The sequence below is a fragment of the Rhincodon typus genome, chromosome 39 (genome assembly GCF_021869965.1).
Source record: "Rhincodon typus isolate 14 chromosome 39, sRhiTyp1.1, whole genome shotgun sequence".
In the NCBI taxonomy this organism is placed as follows: Eukaryota; Metazoa; Chordata; class Chondrichthyes; order Orectolobiformes; family Rhincodontidae; genus Rhincodon; species Rhincodon typus.
The window spans coordinates 13,126,308-13,151,932 of NC_063370.1; the positions used below are offsets into that span (position 1 = coordinate 13,126,308).

General features: G+C 44.5%; 1 protein-coding gene across 5 annotated transcripts in view; it reads left to right on the forward strand.

The window, feature by feature from the left end:
• The window catches only part of LOC109932969 (gremlin-1-like), a 106,278-nt gene that overhangs the window by 18,803 nt on the left and 61,850 nt on the right, over positions 1-25,625 (forward strand). For 3 of the 5 annotated variants that reach the window (XM_048618409.1, XM_048618411.1, XM_048618412.1), the window contains one exon: positions 4,858-4,927. The exons of the other annotated variants lie outside the window; for them this stretch is intronic. In XM_048618409.1, the coding sequence (XP_048474366.1) occupies positions 4,858-4,927 (70 nt within the window). The remainder of the gene's footprint in view (positions 1-4,857; positions 4,928-25,625) is intronic. 5 annotated transcript variants of the gene reach the window in all.

Below are 25,625 nucleotides of genomic sequence, written 5' to 3' on the forward strand. Positions count from 1 at the left end.
TGTAAAGGAGAAGACAGTTTAGGAAAAGAATTGGCAAGAGTGGGATCTGAAGTCATAGCTGTTACTGGTGAGGCTGCAGTGTTCAATAGTCTAATTGATCTGTGTTTGATTATGTTAGTCTCCAAAGTCCACGTACAATGCACAGTGGGTGTTGGGTAGCCAGAGACCAAACATGGGAACATTACTTTAAAACCATTGAACAATACAGAGACAAAAAGATGAAAGTTGCACAGGAAATACTCAATAACCATTCAGTAAGCAGTTAGCAGCTCTACAGCAGACTCTATAAGGGTGGTAACACACTGAAAGGCATCTCCAATGGGAATGACTTCCATTGAGTTACTGAGACCATTCAATGGAATAACGATGTCATATTTCATGTTTGGCTTACCATGTATCAAACAAGCATGGAAACCTATCATCATGATGGATGAAGGTGGAAATACATCGATGTTCTCCCTTTGTGGCAATATAAATGAAAGCTTTTTCAGATACCCTGTTTTTAAAAATTGTGCTTTTACTTTCAATGAAGTAGCAAGGGGCATTCTTTAATTTGTTATTGATGTTTGTGAGCACTAAACCTCCCATGTAGGGCATCTGTTATCAGTAAGATGTTTGCAATTATGAATAAACTTCTAAAAGTTTTATATGAAAGTAAGGATTATGTATTGATTGTGAACTTAAGTGAAAACTGACTTATAACAGTTATGATCATATCTTCAGAAAATGCGAAACTACTTTTAAGTATAGCAATAGACTAGTTGACTCAACTGGTCCATGCTCAACCATTTCCTTCCCATCTCAATGCAGCTGCATCTATTTAATTTTCCTTCACGTGTTTATCTAGTTTTATCTCACTTTAATCTTAAGAGTCTCCTAAAGTGTACAGGGATCTAAACAGGCAGGGTTTTTGCTTACCAATATAATTACCACCAATCTAAATGTGTAGAATAGAGACAGGTTGACGACAGAAAGGGGTTAACCAAATGCACACAGGTGGCTGTTAGACTTTGACAATCTGAACAATGTACCGTAAACCCAGAGTTCTGATGAGTTTCCACTGCTTACCCAGCCAGGAACCATCTCTGAGTGACCCTCCACCTCCCTAATCCAGGACTATCTGCACTATCACAAACAATGCCAGCCCATACAGGGATTGGCAATTGTACCATTGTGTTTACCACGAGATTTGGTGTCAAATGCCCATTGCTATCAATTCTCTTATGAATGCCAGTATAACACCAAAGCTAACCTCTACCCTCAGCCCAGGAATGGCACGTTGGCTCAGTGGGAAATTCTGCTGCCTCACAGAGCCAGGGACCTGGGTTCAATTAATCTGATAATCCTGATACTTCCCTTTGAATGCCATGCTGCAAGTGGCCCCAGTAAGATGGGGACTGAGGCCTTTATACCATCGGGTCATGATACAGTGATATTATTATGAGCAAGTCTCATGGCTCAGTGGTTAGCACTGGTGCCTCACAGAGCCAGGGTTTGATTCCACCCTCAAGCTGTGTGAAGTTTGCATATTCTCCCTGTGTCAATGTTTATTTCCTCCGGGTGCTCCGGTTTCCTCCCACAGTCCAAAGGTGTACAGGTTAGGTGGATTGGCCATGGGAAATTGTCCATAGTGTCTGGGGATGTGCAGGCTAGGGTGGGTTAGCCATGAGAAATACAGAGATGGGGTGGGATGCCCTTTGGAGGGTCAGTGTGGACTTGATGGGCCGAATGGCTTGCTTCCACGCTGTAGGGATTCTATGATAGACTCTTCTTGACATTGATTAGCTGCTAAGTGATTAATGTTATGAGACAGACATCTCCTAGCAACTAGCAGCTCCTTATGAATATCTTGCGGGGCAGTGTAACTATGATCACGAGGTGTTTTCACAGTGTAGCCCAGGGCTTCACCTAAATCCTTTTCTGCTGCGAGTCCTTTGAATCAAGGAGGAGCCTTACCATGGAGTGTGGCCTGTAGAAAGGAGCTGTATGCGATGCCTTTAACATGGGGAAGGCTGTAGTACTGCAGATACCACACAGTCTGGCTGACCAGAAACCATTCCTACTCTTACCACATGTAACAGAAGGACTAACAGATTGATAATTAACTTGTTTGGCCACCTTATGACATACTTTCCCTCACCGCCAAGTCCTGGAGTGGGGCTTGAACTCAGAGCTTCTGGTCCAGAGGCAGGGACATTGCCTGCTGTGCCACAGAATCTCCCTGGCTTTGCCAATCAGAGGGACGGAGATATAGTGATGGCTTCTTGATGTTCTGTATGTAGAATTTTCCTCACTGGAACACAAGTGTAAAATGGCGAGCACGATGAATGATGGGGTGAGTTTGACCTGGAGAAATACTTACCCCTTTTCTTACCAACTCAGTAGCTAAGGGCCAGGTCAGGAAGTCCCACTGGGGACCTTTTCGACTCACCATCAATTCTGGCCATTCACTAAAAGGCCACTTCAAGGCCTCAACTCCCAACTGGCCTGAATATCTACCTTTCCAATAGATGGGAGAAGTCACAGAATCATAGAGACCTAGAACACAGAAAAACACCCTTCAGCCCATCAAGTCAAAAACAAACGCCCACCTATTCTAATTCCATTTCCCAGCACTTGGCAGCACAAGAACACGTCTCAATATTTCTTCAATCTTATGAGGTTTCTGCCTCTACCATCCATACAGGAAGTGAGTTCCAGATTCCCACCACCCTCTGGGAGATAAAGTTTTTTCCCACATCTCCTGTAAACCTCCTGCCCCTTCCCTTAAATCTCTGCCACCCCACCCCAGTCATTGATCCCTCCATCAAGGGGAAGAAGGGTCTAGGCCTGAAACGTCAGCCTTCCTGCTCCTCTGATGCTGCTTGGCCTGCTGTGTTCATCCAGCTCTACACCTTGTTACCCTATCTATGACATCTCCATCATGACCCCTCTTAATTTCCTCTGCTCTAAGGAAAACAACCCCAGGCTGTCCATTCTCTCCCTAATAACTGAAACTCTCCAGTCCAGGCAATACCCTCTCCAGTGCAATCACATCCCTCGTATAGTTTGGATTCCAGAACATGATGCAAAAGAGGTTAGTTTCTTGTCTGGGAAGCTAAGGCAAGCTACCTACCATATTGGGAATGGGAGAGGGTGTTCTATTTGCCCAATCTAGGACCAGTTGGAGGCAAGAATGTGGGGCAAGGATGTGGCCAGCTCAGCTCTGATCCAGGACACTCCACTAGGACCCGGAAGTTGATGGCCTCTAATTGGCCAGCAGCTTCTGGCAAGGTGACACTTTAACATCGAGGCTTGTGATTCGTCGAGAATTTCACTGGTCAGCTCCTGGGTACCTGCTTGGAACTCAATCTGGTGAAATTTCTCCAATGGGAACAGGGAGTCAGTTACAACAGAACACATTCAAAATCAGCCCCGGTAACCCAATAATTTGTATCACCAATGCTGGGAGAAATAAGCAATAGTCTTTGAAAATCAAAGTTGCTCCAATCTGGCCTCGCAAATTTACTTCTTAAGCCTCTTGTAAACCTACCTCTTCATCAGCTGTTCGATCACCACCTTCTCTGGCCCCATGTCCAATGTTGTGAAGGTGAGGCAATTAAATCTGTTGCAGATGCTATATCAATGCAAGCTGGCTTTATTCTATTTCATACATTGCATCCAGATGATGTTGTCTATCAGATGTCACCCCATGTTCCAATGGAAAAGATAAGACGGCTTTCAAGAGGAATGTAATTCAGTACCATGTGGATCACCGGGGGAAGTGGTATTGCAGGCCATAACTCCATTTCAAATGTGTTCTAGGAGTGAGGTTATCCACTTTTGGTAGCAGAAATAGGAAGGCAGATTACTATTGGAATGGTTGTAAATCGAGAGAGAGGAATGTCCGATGAGATCTGGGATCCTCGTGCACCAGTCGCTGAAAGTAAGCATGCAGGTACAGCAGGCAGTAGAGAAGGCAGAATGTACATTGGCCTTCATAGCAAGAGGATTTGAGTACAGGAGCAGGGACGTCTCACTGCGGTAATACAGGGCTTTGGTGAGATCACACCTGGAGTATTGTGTGCAGTTCTGGTCCCTGTATCTGAGGAAGGATATTCTTGCTACAGAGGGAGTGCAGTGAAAGATTACCAGACTGATTCCTGGGAAGGCAGGACTGATGTATGAGGAGACACTGAATCAGTTAGGATTGTATTCTCTGGAGGTTAGAAGAATGAGGAGGTATCTTATAGAAACGTATAAAATTCTAACAGGACTAGACAGGTTAGATACAGGAGGGATGTTCCCAATGATGGGGTAGTCCAGAACGTGGGGGTAATAGTTTAAGGACAGGGGTAAACCGTTTAGGACTGAGATAAGGAGAAATGTCTTCACCCAGGGAGTGGGGAGAATGTGGGATTCTCTGCCACACAAAGTGGTTCAGGTCAAAACTTTGTGTTTTCAAAAAGGAGATAGATATAGCCATTGTGGCTAATGGAATGATGGGATATTGGGGGGAGGGTGGGATTAGGGTACTGAGCTCGATGATCGAATGGCAGAGCAGGCTCAAGGGGCCGAATGGCCTACTCCTGCTCTTATCTTCTATGTTTCTATGTTCACATGTATGTGCAGTACATGCGGCATATAATGATTGACAAAACACCTCTCAGTGAAGCTCCATTAATTCAGTAAATCAGCTTACAATTTTTAACCCTTGGTCTTGTCACTTTTACAATCAGTTTTAGGCTGTCAGCAATTTGGTGAAATGAAAAGCGTTTCTGTTGAGAGTGCGTCAACCCGAAAGGGACCATTAAAGTATATGTGCACGCACAAAAGTTCAGAAAAAGCCAATTTGATTCTGTCTCTCATTCTCTTGAGGACCGACACGAGAAAAAATCGACTCCTTTGACCTTGAACCTGACAACATGTGTCCTCCTAGCTCCTTCTGGTGAGTCAGTTGCACAGAGCCTTTGGAGATAAATGGAGAGGGTTTTATGAACTTTGAGATTTTGTCTGTGCCTCCTCTTTGATCATGTATTTTTCAGCCATGTACCTTATGACTTTTATTGTTTATTAATTTTAGATTGTTTATTAATTTAGTAACTTCTTCTGATGCTTCATTTAGTTGTCTTTTCGTCTTAAGTTCTTAAATGGGATGTGGGCATTGTTGGATGTAATTAGGGGCCAGTCACATAGGTGTGCGCCTCGAGTCACATGTAGGCCAGACCAGGAAAGAACAGCAGATGTCCTTCCCTAAAGAACATTAATGAACCAGGTGGGCCTTTGTAACAAGGGCTGCTTGGTTACTGGACTAGCTTTCTAATCCCAGAATTCCACCATGATGTGAGATTTGAAATCCCTGTTTCACAGGAACTTAACTATTACCAGTCACAGAGTCACAGAGATGTGCAGCATGGAAACAGACCCTTCAGTATAACTCACCTATGCCAACCAGATATCCTAAACTGATCAAATCCCATTTGCCAGCATTTGGCCCATATCCCTCTAAACCCTTCTTATTCATGTACCCATCCAGATGCCTTTTAAATGTTGTAATTGTACCAGTCTCCATCACTTCCTCTGGCAGCTCTATACCCGCATCACCCTCTATGTGAAAAAGTTGCCCCTCTGGTCCCTTTTAAATCTTTCCCCTCTCACCTTAAACCTATGCCCTCTAGTTTTGGACTCCAGTACCCTGGGGAAAAGACCTCGGCTATTCACCCTATCTATGCCCCTCATGATTTTATAAACCTCCATTGAGTCCTTAACTGGCCTGGTCAACGTATGACAGGAGACCCAGAGCAGTGTGTTGACTCTTAACTGCTTTGTGTATTGTCTGAGCAAGCACTCAACCCAAAGGCAATTAGGGATGGCCAACAAAGGTTGGCCAAAAGAGCAATGGGCACCTCCCAGCAACCACCACTCCACTGTACCCAGGCATTGAGATGTCCATGCCAGCTTCAGACAAGTCCAGTTGGTCCAAAGTCCAAATGCAGTGCAGTGCTGCATTTCCAAATACACCAGTCTGTCTCAGATTGTCTCTGATGTTGGGGAAAAACCATCAGGGCTTCAACAGCATGTTGGCCTACTGGATCTCTCAGGAGTCGTATTTTCAGCTCTTCACTCAGAACTTGGAACTGGCAAGAAGACAAGACTTTTGGCAGATTACTAAAATAAAAGTTTTCTCCGCGGATTTCTGGGTAATACAGTGCAGACAAAGGAAGATGCCAGGTTTCCTGTAACAAGATAGCTTCTCCATTAAATGCTGGAAGGAGCAGTTTGGAGGATTGGGAACAGCCTCTAGGTTTTAAGAACCCTGGCCTCAATCTGCCTTGGAACATCATTCTCTGAGATAATAATTCAAAGCCCACAGATCCAAATTTCAGCATTTTATTGGGAAAACTGTGTCTGAGTTTAACACAAGAAGGAAATAAGCTCAACTTCCAAACAATCGAGTCTTTGGACTTCCATTGGTTTCACAAAGTCGATGAGAAGTGGTAAGGATAAATCTTTTTGCTTAGATTTTGCAAAACTTGATCCCACAAGTAGGAGTTGAACCATGCAACATTGGTGTCTTTAAGATGAAGCTAGATAGGTGCATGAAGGAGAAACGATAGGCTGAGATGAAGAACGATGCCAAAGAATTTGGGTGGTCTATAAGCACTGGTACAGACCATTAGGCTGTTTCTGAACTAGAATTATAGATGCATGGCATCCCTACACTGTGGAAGCAGGCCATTTGGCCCTTCGGGTCGGCACTGACCCTCCGAAGAGCATCCCACCAAGACCCAACCCCTAACCCTATCCCTGTAACCCTGCATTTCCCATGGCTAATCCTCCCAGCCTGCACATCCCTGGACACTATGGGCAACTTAACATGGCCAATCCACCTAATTGTTGCTTCATTATAATTCAGTTACTGCTTCAATTTACAAAGCAAAGCACTTGAATTTTTTTTATTCTTTTGAGGGATGTGGGCGTCGCTGGCTGGGCCCAGCATTTACTGCCCGTCCCTAGTTGCCCCCTTGAGAAGGTGGGGGTGAGCTGCCTTCTTGAACTGCTGCAGTCCATGTGCTGTGGGTTGATCCACAATGCCCTTAGGGAGGGAATTCCAGGATTTTGACCCAGCGACAGTTGTGGTAAATTTCCAAGTCAGGTTGTTGAGTGGCTTGGAGGGGAACTTGAAGGTGGTGGTGTTCCTATGTATCTGCTGCCCCTTGTCCTTCTAGATGGAAGTGGTCATGGGTTTAGAAGGTTCTGTCTGAGGATCTTTGGTGAATTTCTGCAGGGCATCTTGTAGATGGTACACACTGCTGTTACTGAGCGTCGGTGGTGGAGGGAGTGAATGTTTGTGGATGTGGTGCCAATCAAGCGGGGGCTGCTTTGTCCTGGGTGGTGTCGAGCTTCTTGAGTGTTGTTGGGGCAGCTCCCATCCAGGGCAAGTGGGGAGTATTCCATCACACACCTGACTTGTGCCTTGTAGATGGTGGACAGGCTTTGTGGGGAGGTAGGAGGTGTGTTACTTCTGCAGTTTTCCTAGCCTCTGACCTGCTCTTGAGGCCAGATTTGAAGGGAAGCGTTGACTGAAGAGATATTTTATTGAGAAAATTATTGATATATAGTGAGAATATGTGTTGTATAAAAGTTTTCTTCCAATATCATTAGCCCAAATCCTTTGGTAAATATTTAAATATTTTGAATAAATGGTGAATCATGATGATTATAGCATTTCACAATTAACATATTTATAACATACATTGCTGGTTTTTTTTCTCTTTACTCTTTTAATGAGATGTGGGAATTGTTGTCAAGACCAGCATTTTGTTGCCCGTCCCTAGTTGTCATTGAACTGAGTAACTTGCTAGACCGTTTCAGAGGGCAGTCAAGAGTCAACAACATTCCTATGGGTCTGGAGTCACTTGTAGCCCAGACCGGGTAAGGATGGCAGATTTCCTTCCCTAAAGGACATTAGTGAACCAGATGTGTTTTTCTATTTGGGTGATGGCAAGTTATTTGTCATCCTAACCAATGAATTTGCCCAGCTCTCACACTTCCTAGTACCAGCTGGGGCTGGGCTCAACTTAAAGGTGTCATGGTCATGGAGAAGGGGGTAGCTGTGGTCAAGAGGGTCTGACACTCAGAGAGTGGACCCTCCTGCAAAGTACTTGACCATCCCCATTGATACACTTCCGTTGACTACCCCCATATCCATGACAGACAGTGCATAGAGTTTCTCAAAGTAAAAGCTCATAAAAACAGCTTCCAAGACTTTAGCAAGGCCTTGAACAAAGTTCTGCATGGTAGACTGGTTAGTAAGGTTAGATCACACGGGATACAGGGAGAGTTAATCAATTAAATGTAAAATTGCTTGACGGTAGAGACTGAGGGTGGTGGTAGAGAGCTGTGCTCAGACTGGAGGCCTGTGGTGTTCTGTAGTGATCAGTGCTGTGTCAGAGATAGTAGGAACTGCTGATGCTGGAGAATCCGAGACAACAAGGTGCAGAGCTGGATGAACACAGCAGGCCAAGCAGCATCATAGGAGCAGAAAGGCTGACGTTTCAGGCCTATTTTTTTGATCACTTATACAAAGGATTTGGATAAGAATGTACAAAGAATAGTTAGCAAGTTTGCAGATGACACCAAAATTGGTGGTAGAATTACAGTGAAGATGGTTATCTAGCAGTACAACGGGATCTTGATCAGAGGGGCCACTGGGCTAATGAGTGGCAGACGGAGTTTCATTTAGATAAATGTGAGGTGTTGCAGTTTGGTAAAACAAACAAGGGCAGGACTTATACACAGTTAATGGTAGGGTCCTGGGAAGTGTTGTCTAACAGAGAGACCCAGGCGTGCAGGTACATAGCTCCTTGAAAGTGATGACACAGGTAGACAGGGTGGTGAAAAAGACATTTAGTACACTTGCCTTCATTGGTCGGTATATTGAGTACAGGAATTGGAGCGTCGTGTTGTGGTTGTGCAGGGCATTGGTGAGGTCACTTTGAAGTTCTGTGTTTGGTCCTGGTTGCCCTGCTAAAGGAAGGATATTACTAAATTAGAAAGAGTGCAGAAAAGATGTTGCTGGGACTGGAGGGTTTCAGTTATAAGGAGAGGCTGGATAGACTGGGACTTTTTTTTACTGGAGCGTAGGAGGCTGAGGGTTGAACTTATAAAGGTTCATAAAATCATGAAGGGCATGGATAGGGTGAATAGCCAAGGTCTTTTCCCCAGGGTAGGGGAGTTCAAAACCAGAGAGCATAGGTTTAAGGTGAGAGGGGCAAGATTTTATGCAGAGGGTGGTACGTGTATGGAACGATCTGCCAGAGGAAATGGTGGATGCAGGTACAGTTACAAAATGTAAAAGATATTTGGACAGGCACATGAATAGGAAAGGCTTAGAGGGATATGGGCCAAGCGCAAGAAAATGGGACTAGTCCAGTTTGAGATTATGGACAAGTTGGGCCAAAGGGTCTCTTTCCGTGCTGTACAACTCTATGGTTCCAACATTGGGGCAGATGAACCCATTCAGAGTTACATTACATTACCACTGTGCCCCAGGTGGTCTGAGTAAATTAATCATAGAGTGGGGTTTCCAATGTCAAAGGAGGCCAGTCAGCCCATCGCGTGCACACTGTATCTCTGCAAGTGCCACTTATGGAGTCTCACTCCCCAACATTTACACAGGTAGCTCTCTGGGAGGGCTCATTAATAGTCATGGAATCTTATCCCTACACATGGATGGTACCTTCAATTGAGCACCCTGTTGGCATGCTACCACCTGGCTATGCCCTTTCTTGCTGTCCATTCCCAGATGCCCAGTGTGAAGGAGGTAGCGAGCTGCCTTTGGCAGTTTGTGTGATTGTAGGGGACACCTACAATGCTGTTAGGGAGGAAATTCTAGGAGTTTGACGTAGTGAAAGAACGGTGAGATATTTCCAAATCAGGATGGTAGTGGCTCGGAGGGGAACTTGCTGGATCGTATTCTCATGTATCTGCTGCCCTTGTCCTTCAAGATGGTAGAGATCATGGGTTTGGCAGGTGCTGTCTTAGAAGCCTTGATAAGTTGCTCTAGTGGATCTTGTAGAGGGCACACATTGTTGTGACTGAGCGTTGGTGGCGGAGGGAGTAGATGTTGAAGTGTGCTGATCAAACCAGCTATTTTGTGTTAAAAGGTGGGTTCCAATATTAGGAGTGAGAGAAAACAGTTTTTAATGGTGGAAGAAAATAGAACTGCTGGACATTGATGAAAGGTTTGCAGCATGAGGCACCGTGCTGTCTGATGCAGCGAATAGTTAGGACTGGAATGTACTGCCAGAGAGTGTGGCAGAGCCAGACATAACCAAGACTTTAAAAGGAGAATTTGGTAATTATTTGTAGAAGGCAAATTAGCAATGCCGCAGGTAAAAAGTAAGTCAGGGGCACTGGGTGAGGTTTCCTTGGGAACATTTTGCGAGGGAAGGGTGGGTGAAGGGTGTTATTGACGGGGGGGGCATGAAGTGAGGGGTTTGTGAGGGTGAGGGTGAGGTTGAGGGCTGAATGGGAGGTTGAGGGATTTGGGGGTGTGAGCTAGAGGTTGAGGGGGTTTGGAGAAGAGAGGATGAGGAGGCGGTGAGGTAGAGGGGTTGAGGGAGTGTGGGGAAAGTTGGTGTTGGGTGAGGGGTTGGGGTGAGGGGGCATTGAGGGGGTGTGGGGGTGAGGGGTTGAGGACGGGCTTGGCAGGAGAGGTGGAAGGGGTTAAAGGGAATAAGGGGGATACAGTTAGGGGGTGGCGAGGGAGGGCTGGGTGGTTTGAAGCTTTAGAACCTTGGGGACTTCCCAACGAGCGTCATCACCAATGAACTAATTTCAAAGCCGAGTTACTGTCTAAACATCACCAAAGGATTTGGCCTCTTTGTGCACAGCAAGATCCCACATGCAGTAATGCATGAAGCACACATCAACCTGCTATAGGAAGGATATTATTAAACTGGAGAGGGTTCAGAAAAGATTTACCAAGGCATTGCTGGGATTGGAGGGTTTGAGTTAGAAGGAGGGATTGGATAGGTTGGGACTTTTTTTCCTGGAGTGTAGGAGGCTGAGGGGTGACCTTATAGAGGTTTATAAAATTATGAGGGGCATTGATAGGGTGAATTTCAAGGATCTTTTCCCGAAGGTTTGGCAGTTCAAAACTAGAGAGCATGTTTTTAAGGTGAGAGGAGAAAGATTTTAAAAAAACATGAGGCGCAACTATTTTTCCACAGAGAGTGGATCGTGTGTGGAATGCATTTCCAGAGGAAGTGGTGGATGCGGGTACAGTTATAATGTGTAGGAGACATTTGGATAAGTACATGAATGGGGAAGGTTTGGAGGGATATGGGCCAGGAGCAGGCAGGTGGGACTAGTTTAGTTTGGGATTATGGTTAGCGTGGACAGGTTGGACTGAAGGGTCTGTTCCTGAAGGGTTTGAGTGAAAATTAGTAGCTCAGGTGCTGGTTGTAGGTGTTGGTGTGTTCGCCAAGCTGTGAGGTTTGATAGCAGACGTTTTGTCCCCTTATAATTGACATCCTCGGTGCTGTGGAGCCTCCTGTGAAGCGATGTTGTCTAGTGCCAGTTCAAATTTTATATGGCACTGGACAACATTGTTTCACAGGAGGCTCCACAGCACCGAGGATGTCACCTAGTAAGGGTGTGAAACATCTGCTATCAAACCTCCCAGCTCGGCGATCACAGCAACATCTACGATCTGTTCCTGTGCTGTATGACTGTAGGGCTATGACCTCCTGATGCATCTCCTTGAGAAACCCATGAGCGAGTGCGAACGGTCGGGTTCATCAGCCTGATGTCTGAGAGCTGGTTTACTAATAAGTCACAGCTGATGTCAAGCCCCATGTGCTCATATCATCAGCACAGGAGCTGGCTGTTGATAGATAAGTGGCAATAGGAGTATAGGCGCTACTTGGAAAAAAAACTGGAAAACAAGGTGGTCCTGGAATCTCTTATTTCTGAGAAGCAATCTTATCTCCACAAACTGAATTTGAAAGCACCCTGCCCTGGGATATGTACACATTGAAAGAAATAGTGATGAGGAAATGGTGCTGGAGTTAATGTGGCCTTCTAACCAGCTAGTAAATAAAACCACAGCAAGCAAAACAAAGGCCTGTCAAAGTGGGTTTTCAGTGAATATTTATTCCATTGTGGGAAAACTGACTGGATTTGCATCAAACATATGAATCCGTACAAAATAGGAAAAGGAGTAGGCCATTCAGCCCCTCCATTAAGCTCATGTTCAGTTTCTGATGCTAGCCACTGACTCCCTCATTCGTCAAGAACGTTTCTGAATCTGCTTTGAAAATACTCTACAACCCCACACCTCCACCATTCTCTGGGGAAGAAAGCTTCAAAGATTCATGATGCCCTAAGTGAAAAAAAAATCTTCTTCATCTCTGTCTTCTGTGAGGGAGCCCTTATTTATCAAATTTGCCCCCTAACGCTAGTCTCTCCCGCAAATGGGAAATGCCCTTCTGGTATTCGTGCTCCCAAATTGCTACACAATCTTAAATTTGATCAGATCACCTCTCATTCTTCTGAACTCCAATGGGTGTTGGCCCAAACTGTCCAAACTTCCAGTAATAGATGACCCCCCAGTCCCACCTCAGCGGGAATATATTTGAATCTTATTGGCCATTCAATAATGATGACCCTTTCAGTGGTTATCCCAAGCTCAGTAGCAAGAGTGGACAAGCTCTGCTAATTTGAACAGCTTTTGCCAGTTGTTGACCTAGGGGGAGGGGAGAGCTCGCTCCATGCCAATTTGGAACAGGACAATTGAGGGACAGGACAGAGGGCAGGGGTTAACCACGGAGTGCTACCCTCTATTTAATTCCAACCCAACCGTAAACCTAACCCCGTCCCCAACCCACAAGGCACCTACCTGATACTTGGGTTCTCAAGATGTTTTCTTTATAGTCCTGCGGTGACATCCACCAGCCTTCTCTGTGGCGCTACCCAGGGTGTGAATTGCAAGCCTCTGTTTGGTTGCCCATTCTCGCTGGGCAGAAATTCTGCCTCCCCGTGCTCACCCACCCACCACCTCTTCTCCACGGGGAGGAGGGTGGGTGCCAATTTCAGAGAAAGACCCACCAGTGACCTCCGAACTGCCTGATCCAGAGGAAGAGACATTAGGTTTTCCTGTGAAGAGTGAGATGAGGTGATCAAGGGGCAAGATGCCCAACGAAAAGGGATGGATCCCTCCCAGAGGAAAAGCAGAACATTCTGGCAAAAAGCAATTGCGGAGAGAGAAAAAAGAGTCAATATTTCAGCTTGGTGCCATTTTGTACGAACTGGGTAGAAGGATTTCCACGCTTTGTACAGAAATACATCTCTATTTATGCAGAAAATACAACTATTTGCATTTCAAAGCATGCCCCTAATGTACGGAAAGATGTTATCATCAGGAAAGTTTTCTCCCCCTCGTATTAAAGTTTTATTCCTGAAAGGATGTCTTCAATGAAGGGACCCAACTACTGTAGCCAAACGCAGGGATGTTACAAAAGTAGGTTGGAAGCAAGTTTGCAGAAATGTTGCAGGGAATCTGCAAGTGTAACAAATCATATGGAATCAAATTTGGCAGGTGGCGTCTAATGTAAGAAAATATAACGTCAATTTTGACAGGAAGAACAGAAAAACAGAACAGTATTTAAATGGAGAAGGATAGAGAATGCAGTGATACAGACGGATTTGATTATCCTTATACAGGAATCATACAAAATTATTAGGAAACAAATTATTAGGAAAGCAAATTTCATGTCGGCCTTTTTTCCAACCAGAATGGAATATAAAAGTAGGGAAATCTTGCTGTAACTGTACAGGGCATTCAGGAGCTCACACCTGTGTACAGTTTTGACACCCAATTTTAAAAGGATATACGAGTCTGAGAAACAGTTCAGTGAAGATCTGTATACCTGATTCCTGAGATAAAAGGGCTTGTCTTATGAATAAAGGATAAGCAGATTGGGCCTATATTCATTGACAAGGTGGTCCTGTCACAGGAGACAAAAGGAGCTAGGAGCAAGTAGGAATGCGGTTAAAGCTGCAATCAGATGGAGAGTGAACTAAAAACAGAAAGTGCTAGAGAAACTCAGCAGGCCTGGAAGTGTCTGTGGAGAGAGAAACAGAGTTAATGTTTTGAGTCAGACTATGATCTTATTGAAAGGTGGATAGGCTCCGTTTCTTTCATTCATTTTTGGGATGTGGGCATCGCTGGCTGGGCCCAGCTTTTACTGCCCGTCCCTAGTTGCCCCCTTGAGAAGGTGGGGGTGAACTGCCTTCTTGAACCGCTGCAGTCCATGTGCTGTGGGTTGACCCACAATGCCCTTAGGGAGGGAATTCCAGGATTCTGACCCAGCGACACTGAAGGAACGGCGATATATTTCCAAGTTGGGATTCCAAGCTCAGAGGGGAACTTGCAGAGGGGTGGTGTTTCCGTGTATCTACTGCCCTTGATCTTCTAGATAGAAGTGGTCGTGGGTTTGGAAGGTGCTGTCTGAGGACCTTTGGTGAGGTTTCTGCAATGCATCTTGTAGATGGCACACACTGCTGCTACCGAGTGTCAGTGGTGGAGGGAGTGGGATGTTTGTGGATGTGGTGCCAATCAAGCGGGAGCTGCTTTGTCCTGGATAGAGTCGAGTTTCTTGAGGGTTGTTTGGGCTGTGCTTATCCAGGCAAGTGGGGAGTATTCCGAATGGCCTACTCCTGCTCTTAATTCTGAGGAGCTTATGTTTTTATAAGGTCCTCATCTGGGAAGGAGTGACAAGTTGAAGTATTTTTAGAAAAAGGAGGTGGATTTACGTCTTATTAAAGGGAATTAATTTTGAGGTAGATGCACTTTAGGGTACTAATGTGATGGTGTTGAGAGGTCAGAGGTGGATTTGACCCCAAATTTACAATGTACCAATCTTACCATTAGACCGATTGGGGGTTTCTTAGACATATGCAATATACTGTCCACGTTGGCACCTCTTCCTCATGTATCATAAGGATTCTTAGCACTTCAAGACAGCCCTGAATCTGCGCTCTCAGCCTGCTGCCTTCCTGAATGTGTACAAATTGTTTACTGACAATTATCCTTTGAATTCCCCTCCTGCGCTGTCACAATCCAATGCAGCACTCCATGTTATTGGAAAAAGGTGACATTAGTTCATATTTTGGGTGGCAACAGTTTACTCTTATGCTAGTTAGGAGACATCTCAATCATTTAGGACTGAAATGAAGAACAACTGGAATCTTTGGGATTCACTGGCCCAGAAGGTCCAGGGAGTTCAGTCATTCAGAATGTTCAAGGCTGTGTCCAGTTCTGGTCACCCAGTTATGAGAGGGATATTATTAAGCTGGAGAAGGTTCAGAAGAGATTTACCAGGATGTTGCTGGGTATGGAAGGTTTGATTAAAAGAAAGGCTGGATAAGCTGGGACTTTTTCCCAGCTTATAGAAGTTTATAAAATTATGAGGGATATAGATAGATTTGATGGTAATTTTCTGTCCCCTAGGATGGGGGATTTCAAGTCTAGGGGGAAAATTTTTAGGATGAGAGGAGAGAGTTTTAAAAAAGACATGAGGGGCAAATTTCTTTACGCAGAGAGTGGTTTGTGTGTAGAATGAACTCCCTGAGAATGTGGTAGATGTGGGCACAGTTACAAAGTTTAAAAGACACTTAGACAAGTAGATGAATATGAAAGGTTTGGAGGGATATGGACCAGGATCATGCAGGTGGGACTATTTTAGTTTGGGATTATATTTAGTATGGACTGGTTGGACTGAAGAGTCTGTTTCTGTGCCGTATCACTCAATGACTCGATGACCAAGAGGTGGGTCATATACAAACAGGAGGGTAACAGTACAAGCCTTCAAACTCCCAAAGGACTGACACTTGCATCAAGTTCAAGGCCTTAGCTCTAAAGCTAACCACAAATGGCTTCATTTAGTAGCAAGATAAGAGACAACACTAGCACCTAACCTTCCTGGAAAAACTGAAAATCAGAGTTTATTTAGAATCGCCTATGCCACTCTTCTGGGAATCTTATCTACTGAAAGCACAAATAGAGTTCCAGTTACGTGAGGGCAGCTTGTGAGAAAATGCATAGAAGTGAACACTCAGTGAATTAAAGCCAACAGGAGAAACACATTCACAGAAAAAAATGACACTGTTTGGGAGCCATTCAGATGTGACAAATAGAATGGTGATTCGAGTGTAAACAAACAGCTCTGGGAGTAGATAATAAGTTATTGTCACACCCCTTGCTGAAATCACTCCGCAGAGGCTGGTATCCTGTCCCCGAGTCACCTTTTATTTACACAGCGAGAGGCCTTGACACTGATCCAGTTCCTTCAAAGCCAGCTCTCAGAGTGAGCAGAACCTCTGACACTCCTGTTTATATCTGACAGCCAGGGCTCCCTGATTGGCCCCAGGTCAGCAGCCCCAATCAGGGAACTCCTCTTCTATGAGGTCCACCTGGATGAACCAGTTACACTCACCAAGGGTTTGTGATGATGTTGTGAGGCAGGTTGGCCCAGAAACAAGGAGAATTTACTGCTCTTCGTCAAATAGCAAAGGTTCTAACCCCATCTGTGTGAGAAGATAGGCTCTGAGCCTTATTGTGTCCTTCAGAATGGGGATTACTCCCAACAAAGGAGCTATCGGAAAATTGCACCGTTCCCTCATCTATATATGGTAGTCTCGGCTCTATTGTGGGACTTTACCCTGTAACCATCTAGCTCAGACACAAATCAGTGGACAATAGCTTATATTTACATTGTGCCTTAATTGAATAAAACAACGCCAGGTGCTTCAGGGGAAAGTGACTGAGTAAAATGTCACTGTCAGTCATAGTGTCAAACAGCGCGGAAACAGACCCTTTGGTCCAAATTGTCCCACCCAGACATCCCAATCTGGCTTAGACCCATTTGCCAGCATTTGGCCCATATCCCTCTAATCCCTTTCCTATTCATGTACCCATCCAGATGCCTTTTAAATGTTGTAATTGTACCAGCCTCCACCACTTCCTCTGGCAGCTCATTCCATACACGCACCACCCTCTGCGTGAAAAAGTTACCCCTCAGGTCCCTTTTAAATTTCTCCCATCTCACCTTAAACCTATGCCCATCGAGTTTTGGACTCCCCCCATCCTGGGGAAAAAAACCTTGGCTATTCACCCTATCCATGCCCCTCGTGGTTTTATAAACCTCTATAAGGTCACCCCTTCAGAGAGAGCAGCTTAAACTCAGGCATGTTTAAAAGTTTTATTGCAAAGAAAGTCAAGTTGCATTTACATGGAGAGCCTAGTATCAGAGAATGGGTTCGTGCCAATAATTTCATCTCAAGTCTAGCTCTTGTGGTTTACGGTGTGGGCTGTGTTGCCATGATTAGATCAATGGACGACCTTGTAGGATGGTTTTGTTCGTTTCCCAGTCTTCTACTTTGAATTGAATTGAATCATTTATTGTCACATGTATTCAATGTAAAAATACTGTGAAAAGTGTGTATCTTCACCGTAAATACATGGCGCCATTCACATTAACTTAGAAAAAGATAAGAAAAGAAATAACTTAAGAGAGTCCAACTTTCCATTCCTCCGCTAGAGTCCCACTCCGGGCTTTCCAACCCTTTCCATGCCTCTGCTAGAGTCCCACTCCGGGCTTTCCAACCTTCGCCATATTTCTGCTAGAGTCCCACTCCCGGCTTTCCAGCCCTCTCCATGTCTCTGCCAGAGTCCCGCTCTGAGCTTTCCAGTTGGACACTTCACTGCTAGTTCCCTGGTTCTCCAATCTCATGAACTGTGGATGTCTGTATAGCCAGCATGCCTTGTTCTTGGCTCACACTTTTCAATGCAATCTGCAGGCAAATGGTTAGCTCTGTCCTATGTATATCCTGCTCCCCAGTGACAGCATAAAAACCTACATCTGAAACTCAAGTCAAGGAGATGTGCAGACATGTGAGGTGGAAAACATCTTGTGAATCATCCTTTACTTCCTCATTCTGCTATACATTGCTGTATCTGGTGTCCTACATTCTTTCAATTCTTCCTACCTTCACTGTTCATGTCCATTGGCATTACAGGGTACAGTACTTTACACCTGGCTGTACGAGAAACAACTCTCCCAACATGTACGATAATAGGTTCTGAAATGCATGCACCAAAATCTTGTATCCTTTCTCCTTGGCAATGTGTGATGTTCAAGCATGGAAACTCAGAGCTGAATCCAGTGCAATCTTTTAAAGTACTTCCTCTCTTGGTCCTTCCTATTTTCTGGATACTTAAGCTGCCTCTGCAGGGAGTACATACAAATAAAGAATTAGAATTAGAATCACTACAGTGTGGAAACAGGCCATTCGGCCCAACAAGTCCATACTGCCCCTCTGAAGAGCATTCCGCCCAGAGTCATTCCCCTACCCCTGCATTTCCTATGTCTAACCCAAACACCCGTAGGTACTATGGGCAATTTAGCATGGCTAATCCACCTAGCCGGCATATCTTTGGACTGTGGGAGGAAACCGGAGCACCCGGAGGAAACCCATGTAGACACGGGGAGAACATGCAAATACCACACAGACAGTCACCTGAGGGTGAAATTGAACTGGGTCCCTGGTGCTGTGAGGCGGCTGTGCTAACCACTGAGCCACCATGCCACTCCTGGAGAGGGTTTTGAAATTAAGACATGAGTGGATTTGTGAGAGAAGGTGAAATAGATGGGAATCTGTGACTTGGGGCAGAATTTAAGGCTATTGGAACTGAAAGAACTGCGGATACTGTAAATCGGAAACAAAATTCTGAGGAAGAGTCACCGGCCCCAAAACATTAACTCTGATTTCTGTTCACAGATGCTGCCAGAGCAGCTGATCTTCTCCAGCAATTTCTGTTTTTGTTGTGTTTAATGTTATAGGCTTTGGGAGGGGTTGGGAGGATCTTGGACGCCCATCCTGTATTTGTGTATTCCACTGTTATTTGACAAACAGGGTGCAGGATCTTTGTTGCAATCTGTGACTACATCAGACAGATTCTCCAACCCTGCACAAAATGAGTTCTACAGCTCATTCATCTGTAAGACCATGAGATATAGCAGCAGAATTAGGCCATTCGGCCCTTTCAATCCACTCCACCATTTAATCATGGCTGATAAGTTTCTCAACCCCTATGAGCTTCAAGCTCATTTACTTTGTTTCAAATATTGTGATCTAATTACAAGATTTGTTGCGCAACCTCCTACCATAATTCTTCCCTTTTTAGGATCTCAAGATGACAGGTCAACCTACCCGCTTCTTCTACCATCTGCCACTTTCAAACTTAAGTTGCTGCCTGGCACTGTGGGCCTTAGCTATTTACTCGGTTTTCTCAGAAGATTGTAAGGGATGGTAGTGTATGTAGTTGTACTTTGCCACATATTGGGCACATCCACAATCCAGTATATCACCAATAAAGGTGAAGGTCTAGTCTGTGATTGCAGATGCTACTAGGTTTGGAAGTTGGCCACTTGGACATAAATCATGAAATTGCTCATGTACAGAGCGAGCTAGATAGGAAACTTAGAGCAAACAGTAATAGCGTGATACAGAATGGAATAGTCAACCAGTTGGTTTCCATCTCTAGAGTCAATGGATGATGCTGTCACTCCTGTCAGAGAATTTCAAGCCCCACTCTCGTGACTTGTAGAATCATAGAGTCATACAGCATGGAAACAAACCCTTTGGTCCAATGAGTCCACACCAACCATGTCCCCAAACTAAACTAGTCCCACTTACCTGTGTTTAGCTCATATCCCTCCAAACCTTTCCAATTCATGAACTTATCCAAATGTCCTTTAAACATTGTAACTGTACCTGCATCCACCACTTCCTCTGGCAGTTCATTCCACACAAGAACCACTCTCTGTGTAAAAGGTTGCCCCTCATGTCCTTTCTAAATCTTTCTCCTCTCACCTTAAGTTTTGAACTCTCCCACCCTAGGGAAAAGACCCTTGCTGCTCACCTTATCTATGCCCCTCATGATTTTATAAACCTCTATAAGATCACTCCTCAACATCCTACGGTCCAGTGAAATAAGTCCCAGCCTATCCAGCCTACTTTTATAACTCAAACCCTCCATTCCTGGCAACATCCTGGTAAATCTTTTCTGAACCATCTCCAGCTTAATAAAATCCTTCCTACAACAGGGAGACCAGAACTGCATACTATACTCCAGAAGAGGCCTCGCCAACGTTCTGTACAATCTTAACATGACATTCCAACTCCTGTACTCAAAGGTCTGACCAATGAAAGCAAGCATGCTAAACACCTTCTTAACCACCCCATCTACCCATGACTCAGATTATAAATAAATATGTACCTTAACTCCTAGGTGTCTCTGTTCTACAGCATGACCCATGGCCCTACCGTTGATTGTATAAGTCCTACCCTTGTTTGTTTTACCAAAATGCAATCCCTCGCATTTATCCAATTGATCAAGACCCAATTGATCAAGACCTCTTTGTAATCTTAGACAACATTCTTCACTGTCGACTATATCACCAACTTTCGTATCATCCACAAACTTACCATGCTTCCTATATTCTCATCTAAATCGTTTATATCAATGACAAACCAAAAAGGACCCAGTACTGATCCCTGTGGAACACCACTGGTCACAGGCCTCCAGTGCAAAAAACAACTCTCCACCTCCACCCTCTGTCTCCTGCCGTTAAGCTAATTTTGTATCCAATTGGCAAGCTCACCCTGAATCCCATGTGATCTAGGTTTACTAATTAGCCTGCCATGCAGAACCTTTTCAAAGGCTTTAACTAAAGTCCATGTAAACCTGCAGACACAATCTAGGCCAACAGTTCATTGTTGTACTGAGAGAAAGCTACACCAATGGAGGTGTTGTATCTTTCAAATAAGATGCTAAATCATCCCTGCTATGGCCATGATCACATTCTGCTTTTTGAAGTTTGCTACATTTCCTGTATGGTGACTACACATCACAGAAAAACATACTTTGGGAAGTCTGTAGGTCACGAAATTTGTTACCTGAATGCAATTTAGATTTTGTTGCCTCTCTGGTAGCATGATGTAACTAAATTCTAGGAAGTTCCTTAAAGACATGGAGTAGTTACTGAACTGCAGTTCAGTTTGGACTTAACTATAATCACTTTAGTTAAGGTTGCAATCAAGAAGACCCTTCATTCTGCTTGCTGGTGCTCAGTTCAGTTTCCTCCAGAACCACTTGGCTCCAGGCATCATTGTTACCTTGGTCCAAACATGGACAAAATGATTGTTTCTAGAGGTCAGGATGATGGTGGCTTGTCTTGCCAACAAGGCAGCATTTGACTGAGGGCTGTGTCAAATAATCCAGCCGTACTGCAGTCCTTGGGAACCGGGTGAATGTTTTCCACTGGCTGCAATCACACTGAACGCAAAAGTGTGTCTTTGCCAATCATCTCAGTCCCAGAAGCTCCTCTGGGCACCGTCCTAGGTACAGCCATTGTCAGTAGCTTCATCTACGACTTTTCCTACATTATAAGGTCAGGAGTAGGTAACCAGATAAAAAAGAACAATGAAATATTTGCCTTTCTCTCCAAGGGACTGATTCCATGGAAAGTTAAGCTTTTGGTTTTATTACTTTTGGTCAGACACCAGGTATTACTGTCATTATGTTTAGGATCCAGGCCTCAGAGACAGTGTAATAGCTTCAGAGAGTAGGCAGTACAGATTTACTGGAATAATGGGGGCTAAAGGGTTATGTTGTGAGAACAAGTCGCACAAATTTGGCTTGTATTCCCTTGAGTGTTAAGTGAGATCATAGAGTCATTCAACAGGGAAACAGACCCAACTCTTCCATGCTGACCAGGTTTCCCAAACTAAACTAGTCCCATTTGTCTATGTTTGGTCCATATCCCTCTCAACCTTTCCTATGCATGGACCTGCTCAAATGTCTTTTAAATGTTGCAACTGTACCGGCCTCTACACTTCCTCTGGCAGCTCATTCTACATATGTACCACCCTCTGTGCGAAAAAGTTATCCTTCAGGTCCCTCTTAAACCTTTCCTCTCTCGCCTTACAAACCTATGCCCTCTGGTTTCGATGTGGAGGTGCCGGTGTTGGACCGGGGTGGACAAGGTCAGAAGTCACACGACACCAGCTTATAGTCCAACAGATTTATTTGAAAACACGAGCTTTCAGAGCCTCACTCCTTCTTCGGGTGTCAGTGAGAAAGGTGGCATCAGACATGGAATTTATAAGCAAAAGATCAAATGGTCATAGAACTGATGCAAATATATTGAACAAACCTAAGATGGCTGTTAAATCTTTAATCAGTTAGAAAGGATTAATATACAAATCCCAGAATTTCTTTCAAGTCACTGCCCCAAGATAACTGAAGGTTTTATTAGTTCCCTCAGTATACCAGAGGTGCCATCCCAGGTCAGACAATGCATTTTAGGTGTGAGGCCTTGTTTAGAACCTGGCTATGTATCCCAGGAGTCAGACTGGTTTTATTTCCAAAGTAGGAATTTATAAAATGCCATATTGACTGCCTACAAATTGTGTGCTTTTGAACAAAATAGAGTGTATTTGGCCTCGATGGGTAAACGTCCCGCAAGGCGGACTTCGGGATACACGACAACGCACAGTTGATGAGCACAGGCTGATAGCCAGGTTCAGTAACCATGAGGACGGCCCCAACCGGGACCTTGGGTTCGTGTCACACTATAGGTGACCCCCACCACACTGTACACTCTCTCTCACACACACACTCTCACACACACACACACACATGCGCGCACACACACACACTCTGTCTCTCAAGCACACACATTGTCTCTCCCTCACGAGAGCACACACACACACACGCACGAGCACACACGCACACACACACACACTTTCTCTCTCTCTCCCTCACATGCACACACACACACACACTCACACACACACTCACACACACTCTCACACATACACACACACATTCATACACACACACTCTCTCACACAAACACACTCTTTCTCACACACACGCACATGTACACTCACACACTCTGTCTCTCAAGCACACATATTCTCACTCCCTCACGAGAGCACACACACACATACACGCAAGCGCACACACACATACTCTGTCTCTCAAGCAACACATTCTCTCTCCCTCACGAGAGCATACACACACACACATGCACACGCGTGCGCGCGCACACACAGACACACACACACACACTCTCTCCCTCACACACACACACAAACACACACATTCTCTCTCTCTGTCTCTCACTCTCTCTCTCACATGTGCGCATGCACACACACACACACACACACACACACACACACGGGGTGAATTTGCATTTGAAGATTTATAATTGCAGATACATTCTATTTGGTTCAAAAAGCACACAATTTGTAGACAGTCAATGTTGCATTTTATAAATTCCTATTTTGGAAATAAAACCAGTATGACTCCAAGTTGATATACAGCCAGGTTCTAAACAAGGGAATTGATAAAACCTTTAGTTACCTTGGAACAATGACTTGAAAGAAATTCTGGGATTTACATTTCAATCCTTTCTAACTGATTAAAGATTTAACAGCCATCTTAGGTTTGTTCAATACATTCACATCACTTCTATGACCCTTTGATCTTTTGCTTACAAATTCTGTGTCTGATGCCACCTCTCTCACTGACACCTGAAGAAGGAGCGAGACTCCGAAGCTTGTGTCTTCAAACAAACCTATTGGACTATGAGCTGGTGTTGTGTGATTTTTGACCTTCTAGTTTTGAACTGTCCCACCCCAGGGAAAAGACTTTTGCTATTTGCCTTATCAATGCTTCTCATGATTTTATAAACCTCTATAAGGTTACCCTTCAAGAGAATTCCTTTGGGCACAGGCAAAGAAACTAGCTCCACTGATGAGTCATCAAGAATCTTTAAATTCGAGCAAGGCATAATTTTCACTGATGAATGTGGGTCTACTTTCTCACACAGCTGAAAGAACAGCAATAATGTGAACTTTGAGGCAATCAGGGCTACGTTATAATATACAGATAGTCATGGCCTGTACTTAGATTCTGCTAATTAATCTAACATTGATCAATTTCACCAAATCCCTCTTGAGAAGGCTGCAGAATTTCCAACAGGAATGACAGATACCAATCAAAGGGGAGGTTAAAGCCTGGTGGTATTATCACTGGACTGTTTAATCCAGAGACCTGGGGGGACCTGGTATCAATCCTGCCATGGCAGGTGATGAAATTTGAATTCAATAAAAAAAATCTGTAATTAAGAGTCTAATGATGACCATGATTCCATTTCCAATTGTCAGAAAAACCCATCTGGTTCACTAATGTCCTTTTAGGGAAGGAAACTGCCATCCTTACCTGGTCTGGCCTACATGTGGCTCCAGACCCACAGCAATGTGGTTGACTCTGAACTGCCCGATGGGCAATTAGGGATGGGCAATAAATGCTGGTCTAGCCAGTGGTGCCCTCATCCTGTGAAGGAATAAAAAAAGCAGAAATTCAAATGATGGGGCAGTCAGTACCACCCAAATTTACTCTTACCTTTAGAACAAAGAATTGAAGTATCCACTGGGCCTCAGCTTTGGGGTGTAGATCGAAGCCTCTTAGCATTGTAAGAAAGAACTTGGCATTGTGTAGAACCCAACCTGGTTCAATCTATCCCCTAAATGGTGTTCGTTGAGATCTGATCATTGAACTACACAGGCTGTGGTTATATAATGTGATTGCACCATAAACAGTTATACCTTCCCCATTTATGTGTGTTTTGTCTTAGTCAGCAGAACTCACTCCTGCAATAGGAAGGATGTTGTTAAACGTGAAAGGGTTCAGAAAAGATTTACTAGGATGTTGCCAGGGTTGGAGGGTTTGACCTAAAATGAGTTTTAGGCTGGGGCTATTTTCCTTGGAGTGTCACAGACCGAGGGGTGACCTTATAGAGGTTTATAAAATCATGAGGGGCATGGATAGGGTGAATAGCCAAGGTCTTTCCCCAGGGTGGGGGAGTCCAAAACTAGAGGGGCATAGGTTTAAGGTGAGAGGGGAAAGATTTAAAAGGGACCTAAGGCACAACATTTTCACACAGAGGGTAGTGCGTGTATGGAATGAGCTGCCAGAGGAAGTGGTGGAGGCTGGTACAATTACAGCATTTAAAAGGCATCTGGATGGATATGTGAATAGGAAGGGTTTAGAGGGATATGGGCCAAATGCTGGGAAATGGGACTAGCTCAATTTAAGATATCCGGTCGGCACAGATGAGTTGGACTGAAGAGTTTGTTTCTGTACTGTACAACTCTATGACTCAACCAGTTAACGTGAAGTGGAATATCTTCACTTCCAAAGCACTGAGGGTCAATGATTTCTCTTTGATGCAAGTAAAAAAATACAGGTAACTTAAATGGCTTAAATGCTGGCTCTAAGAGCATGTGTGACCATAAAGCCCTAAGATACAGGAGTAGGCTATTCAGCCTTTTGAGTGTGCTCCACCATTCAATAAGATGGTTGCTGATTTGTCAGTCCTGAACTCCACTTGCCTGCCTTCTCTCGTGGTTCCCTTGAAAATCTGTCTCAGCCCTCAATATACCTAATGACCCAGCCTCTACAACTCTCTGTGGTAAAGAATTTGACAGGTTCATTACCCTCT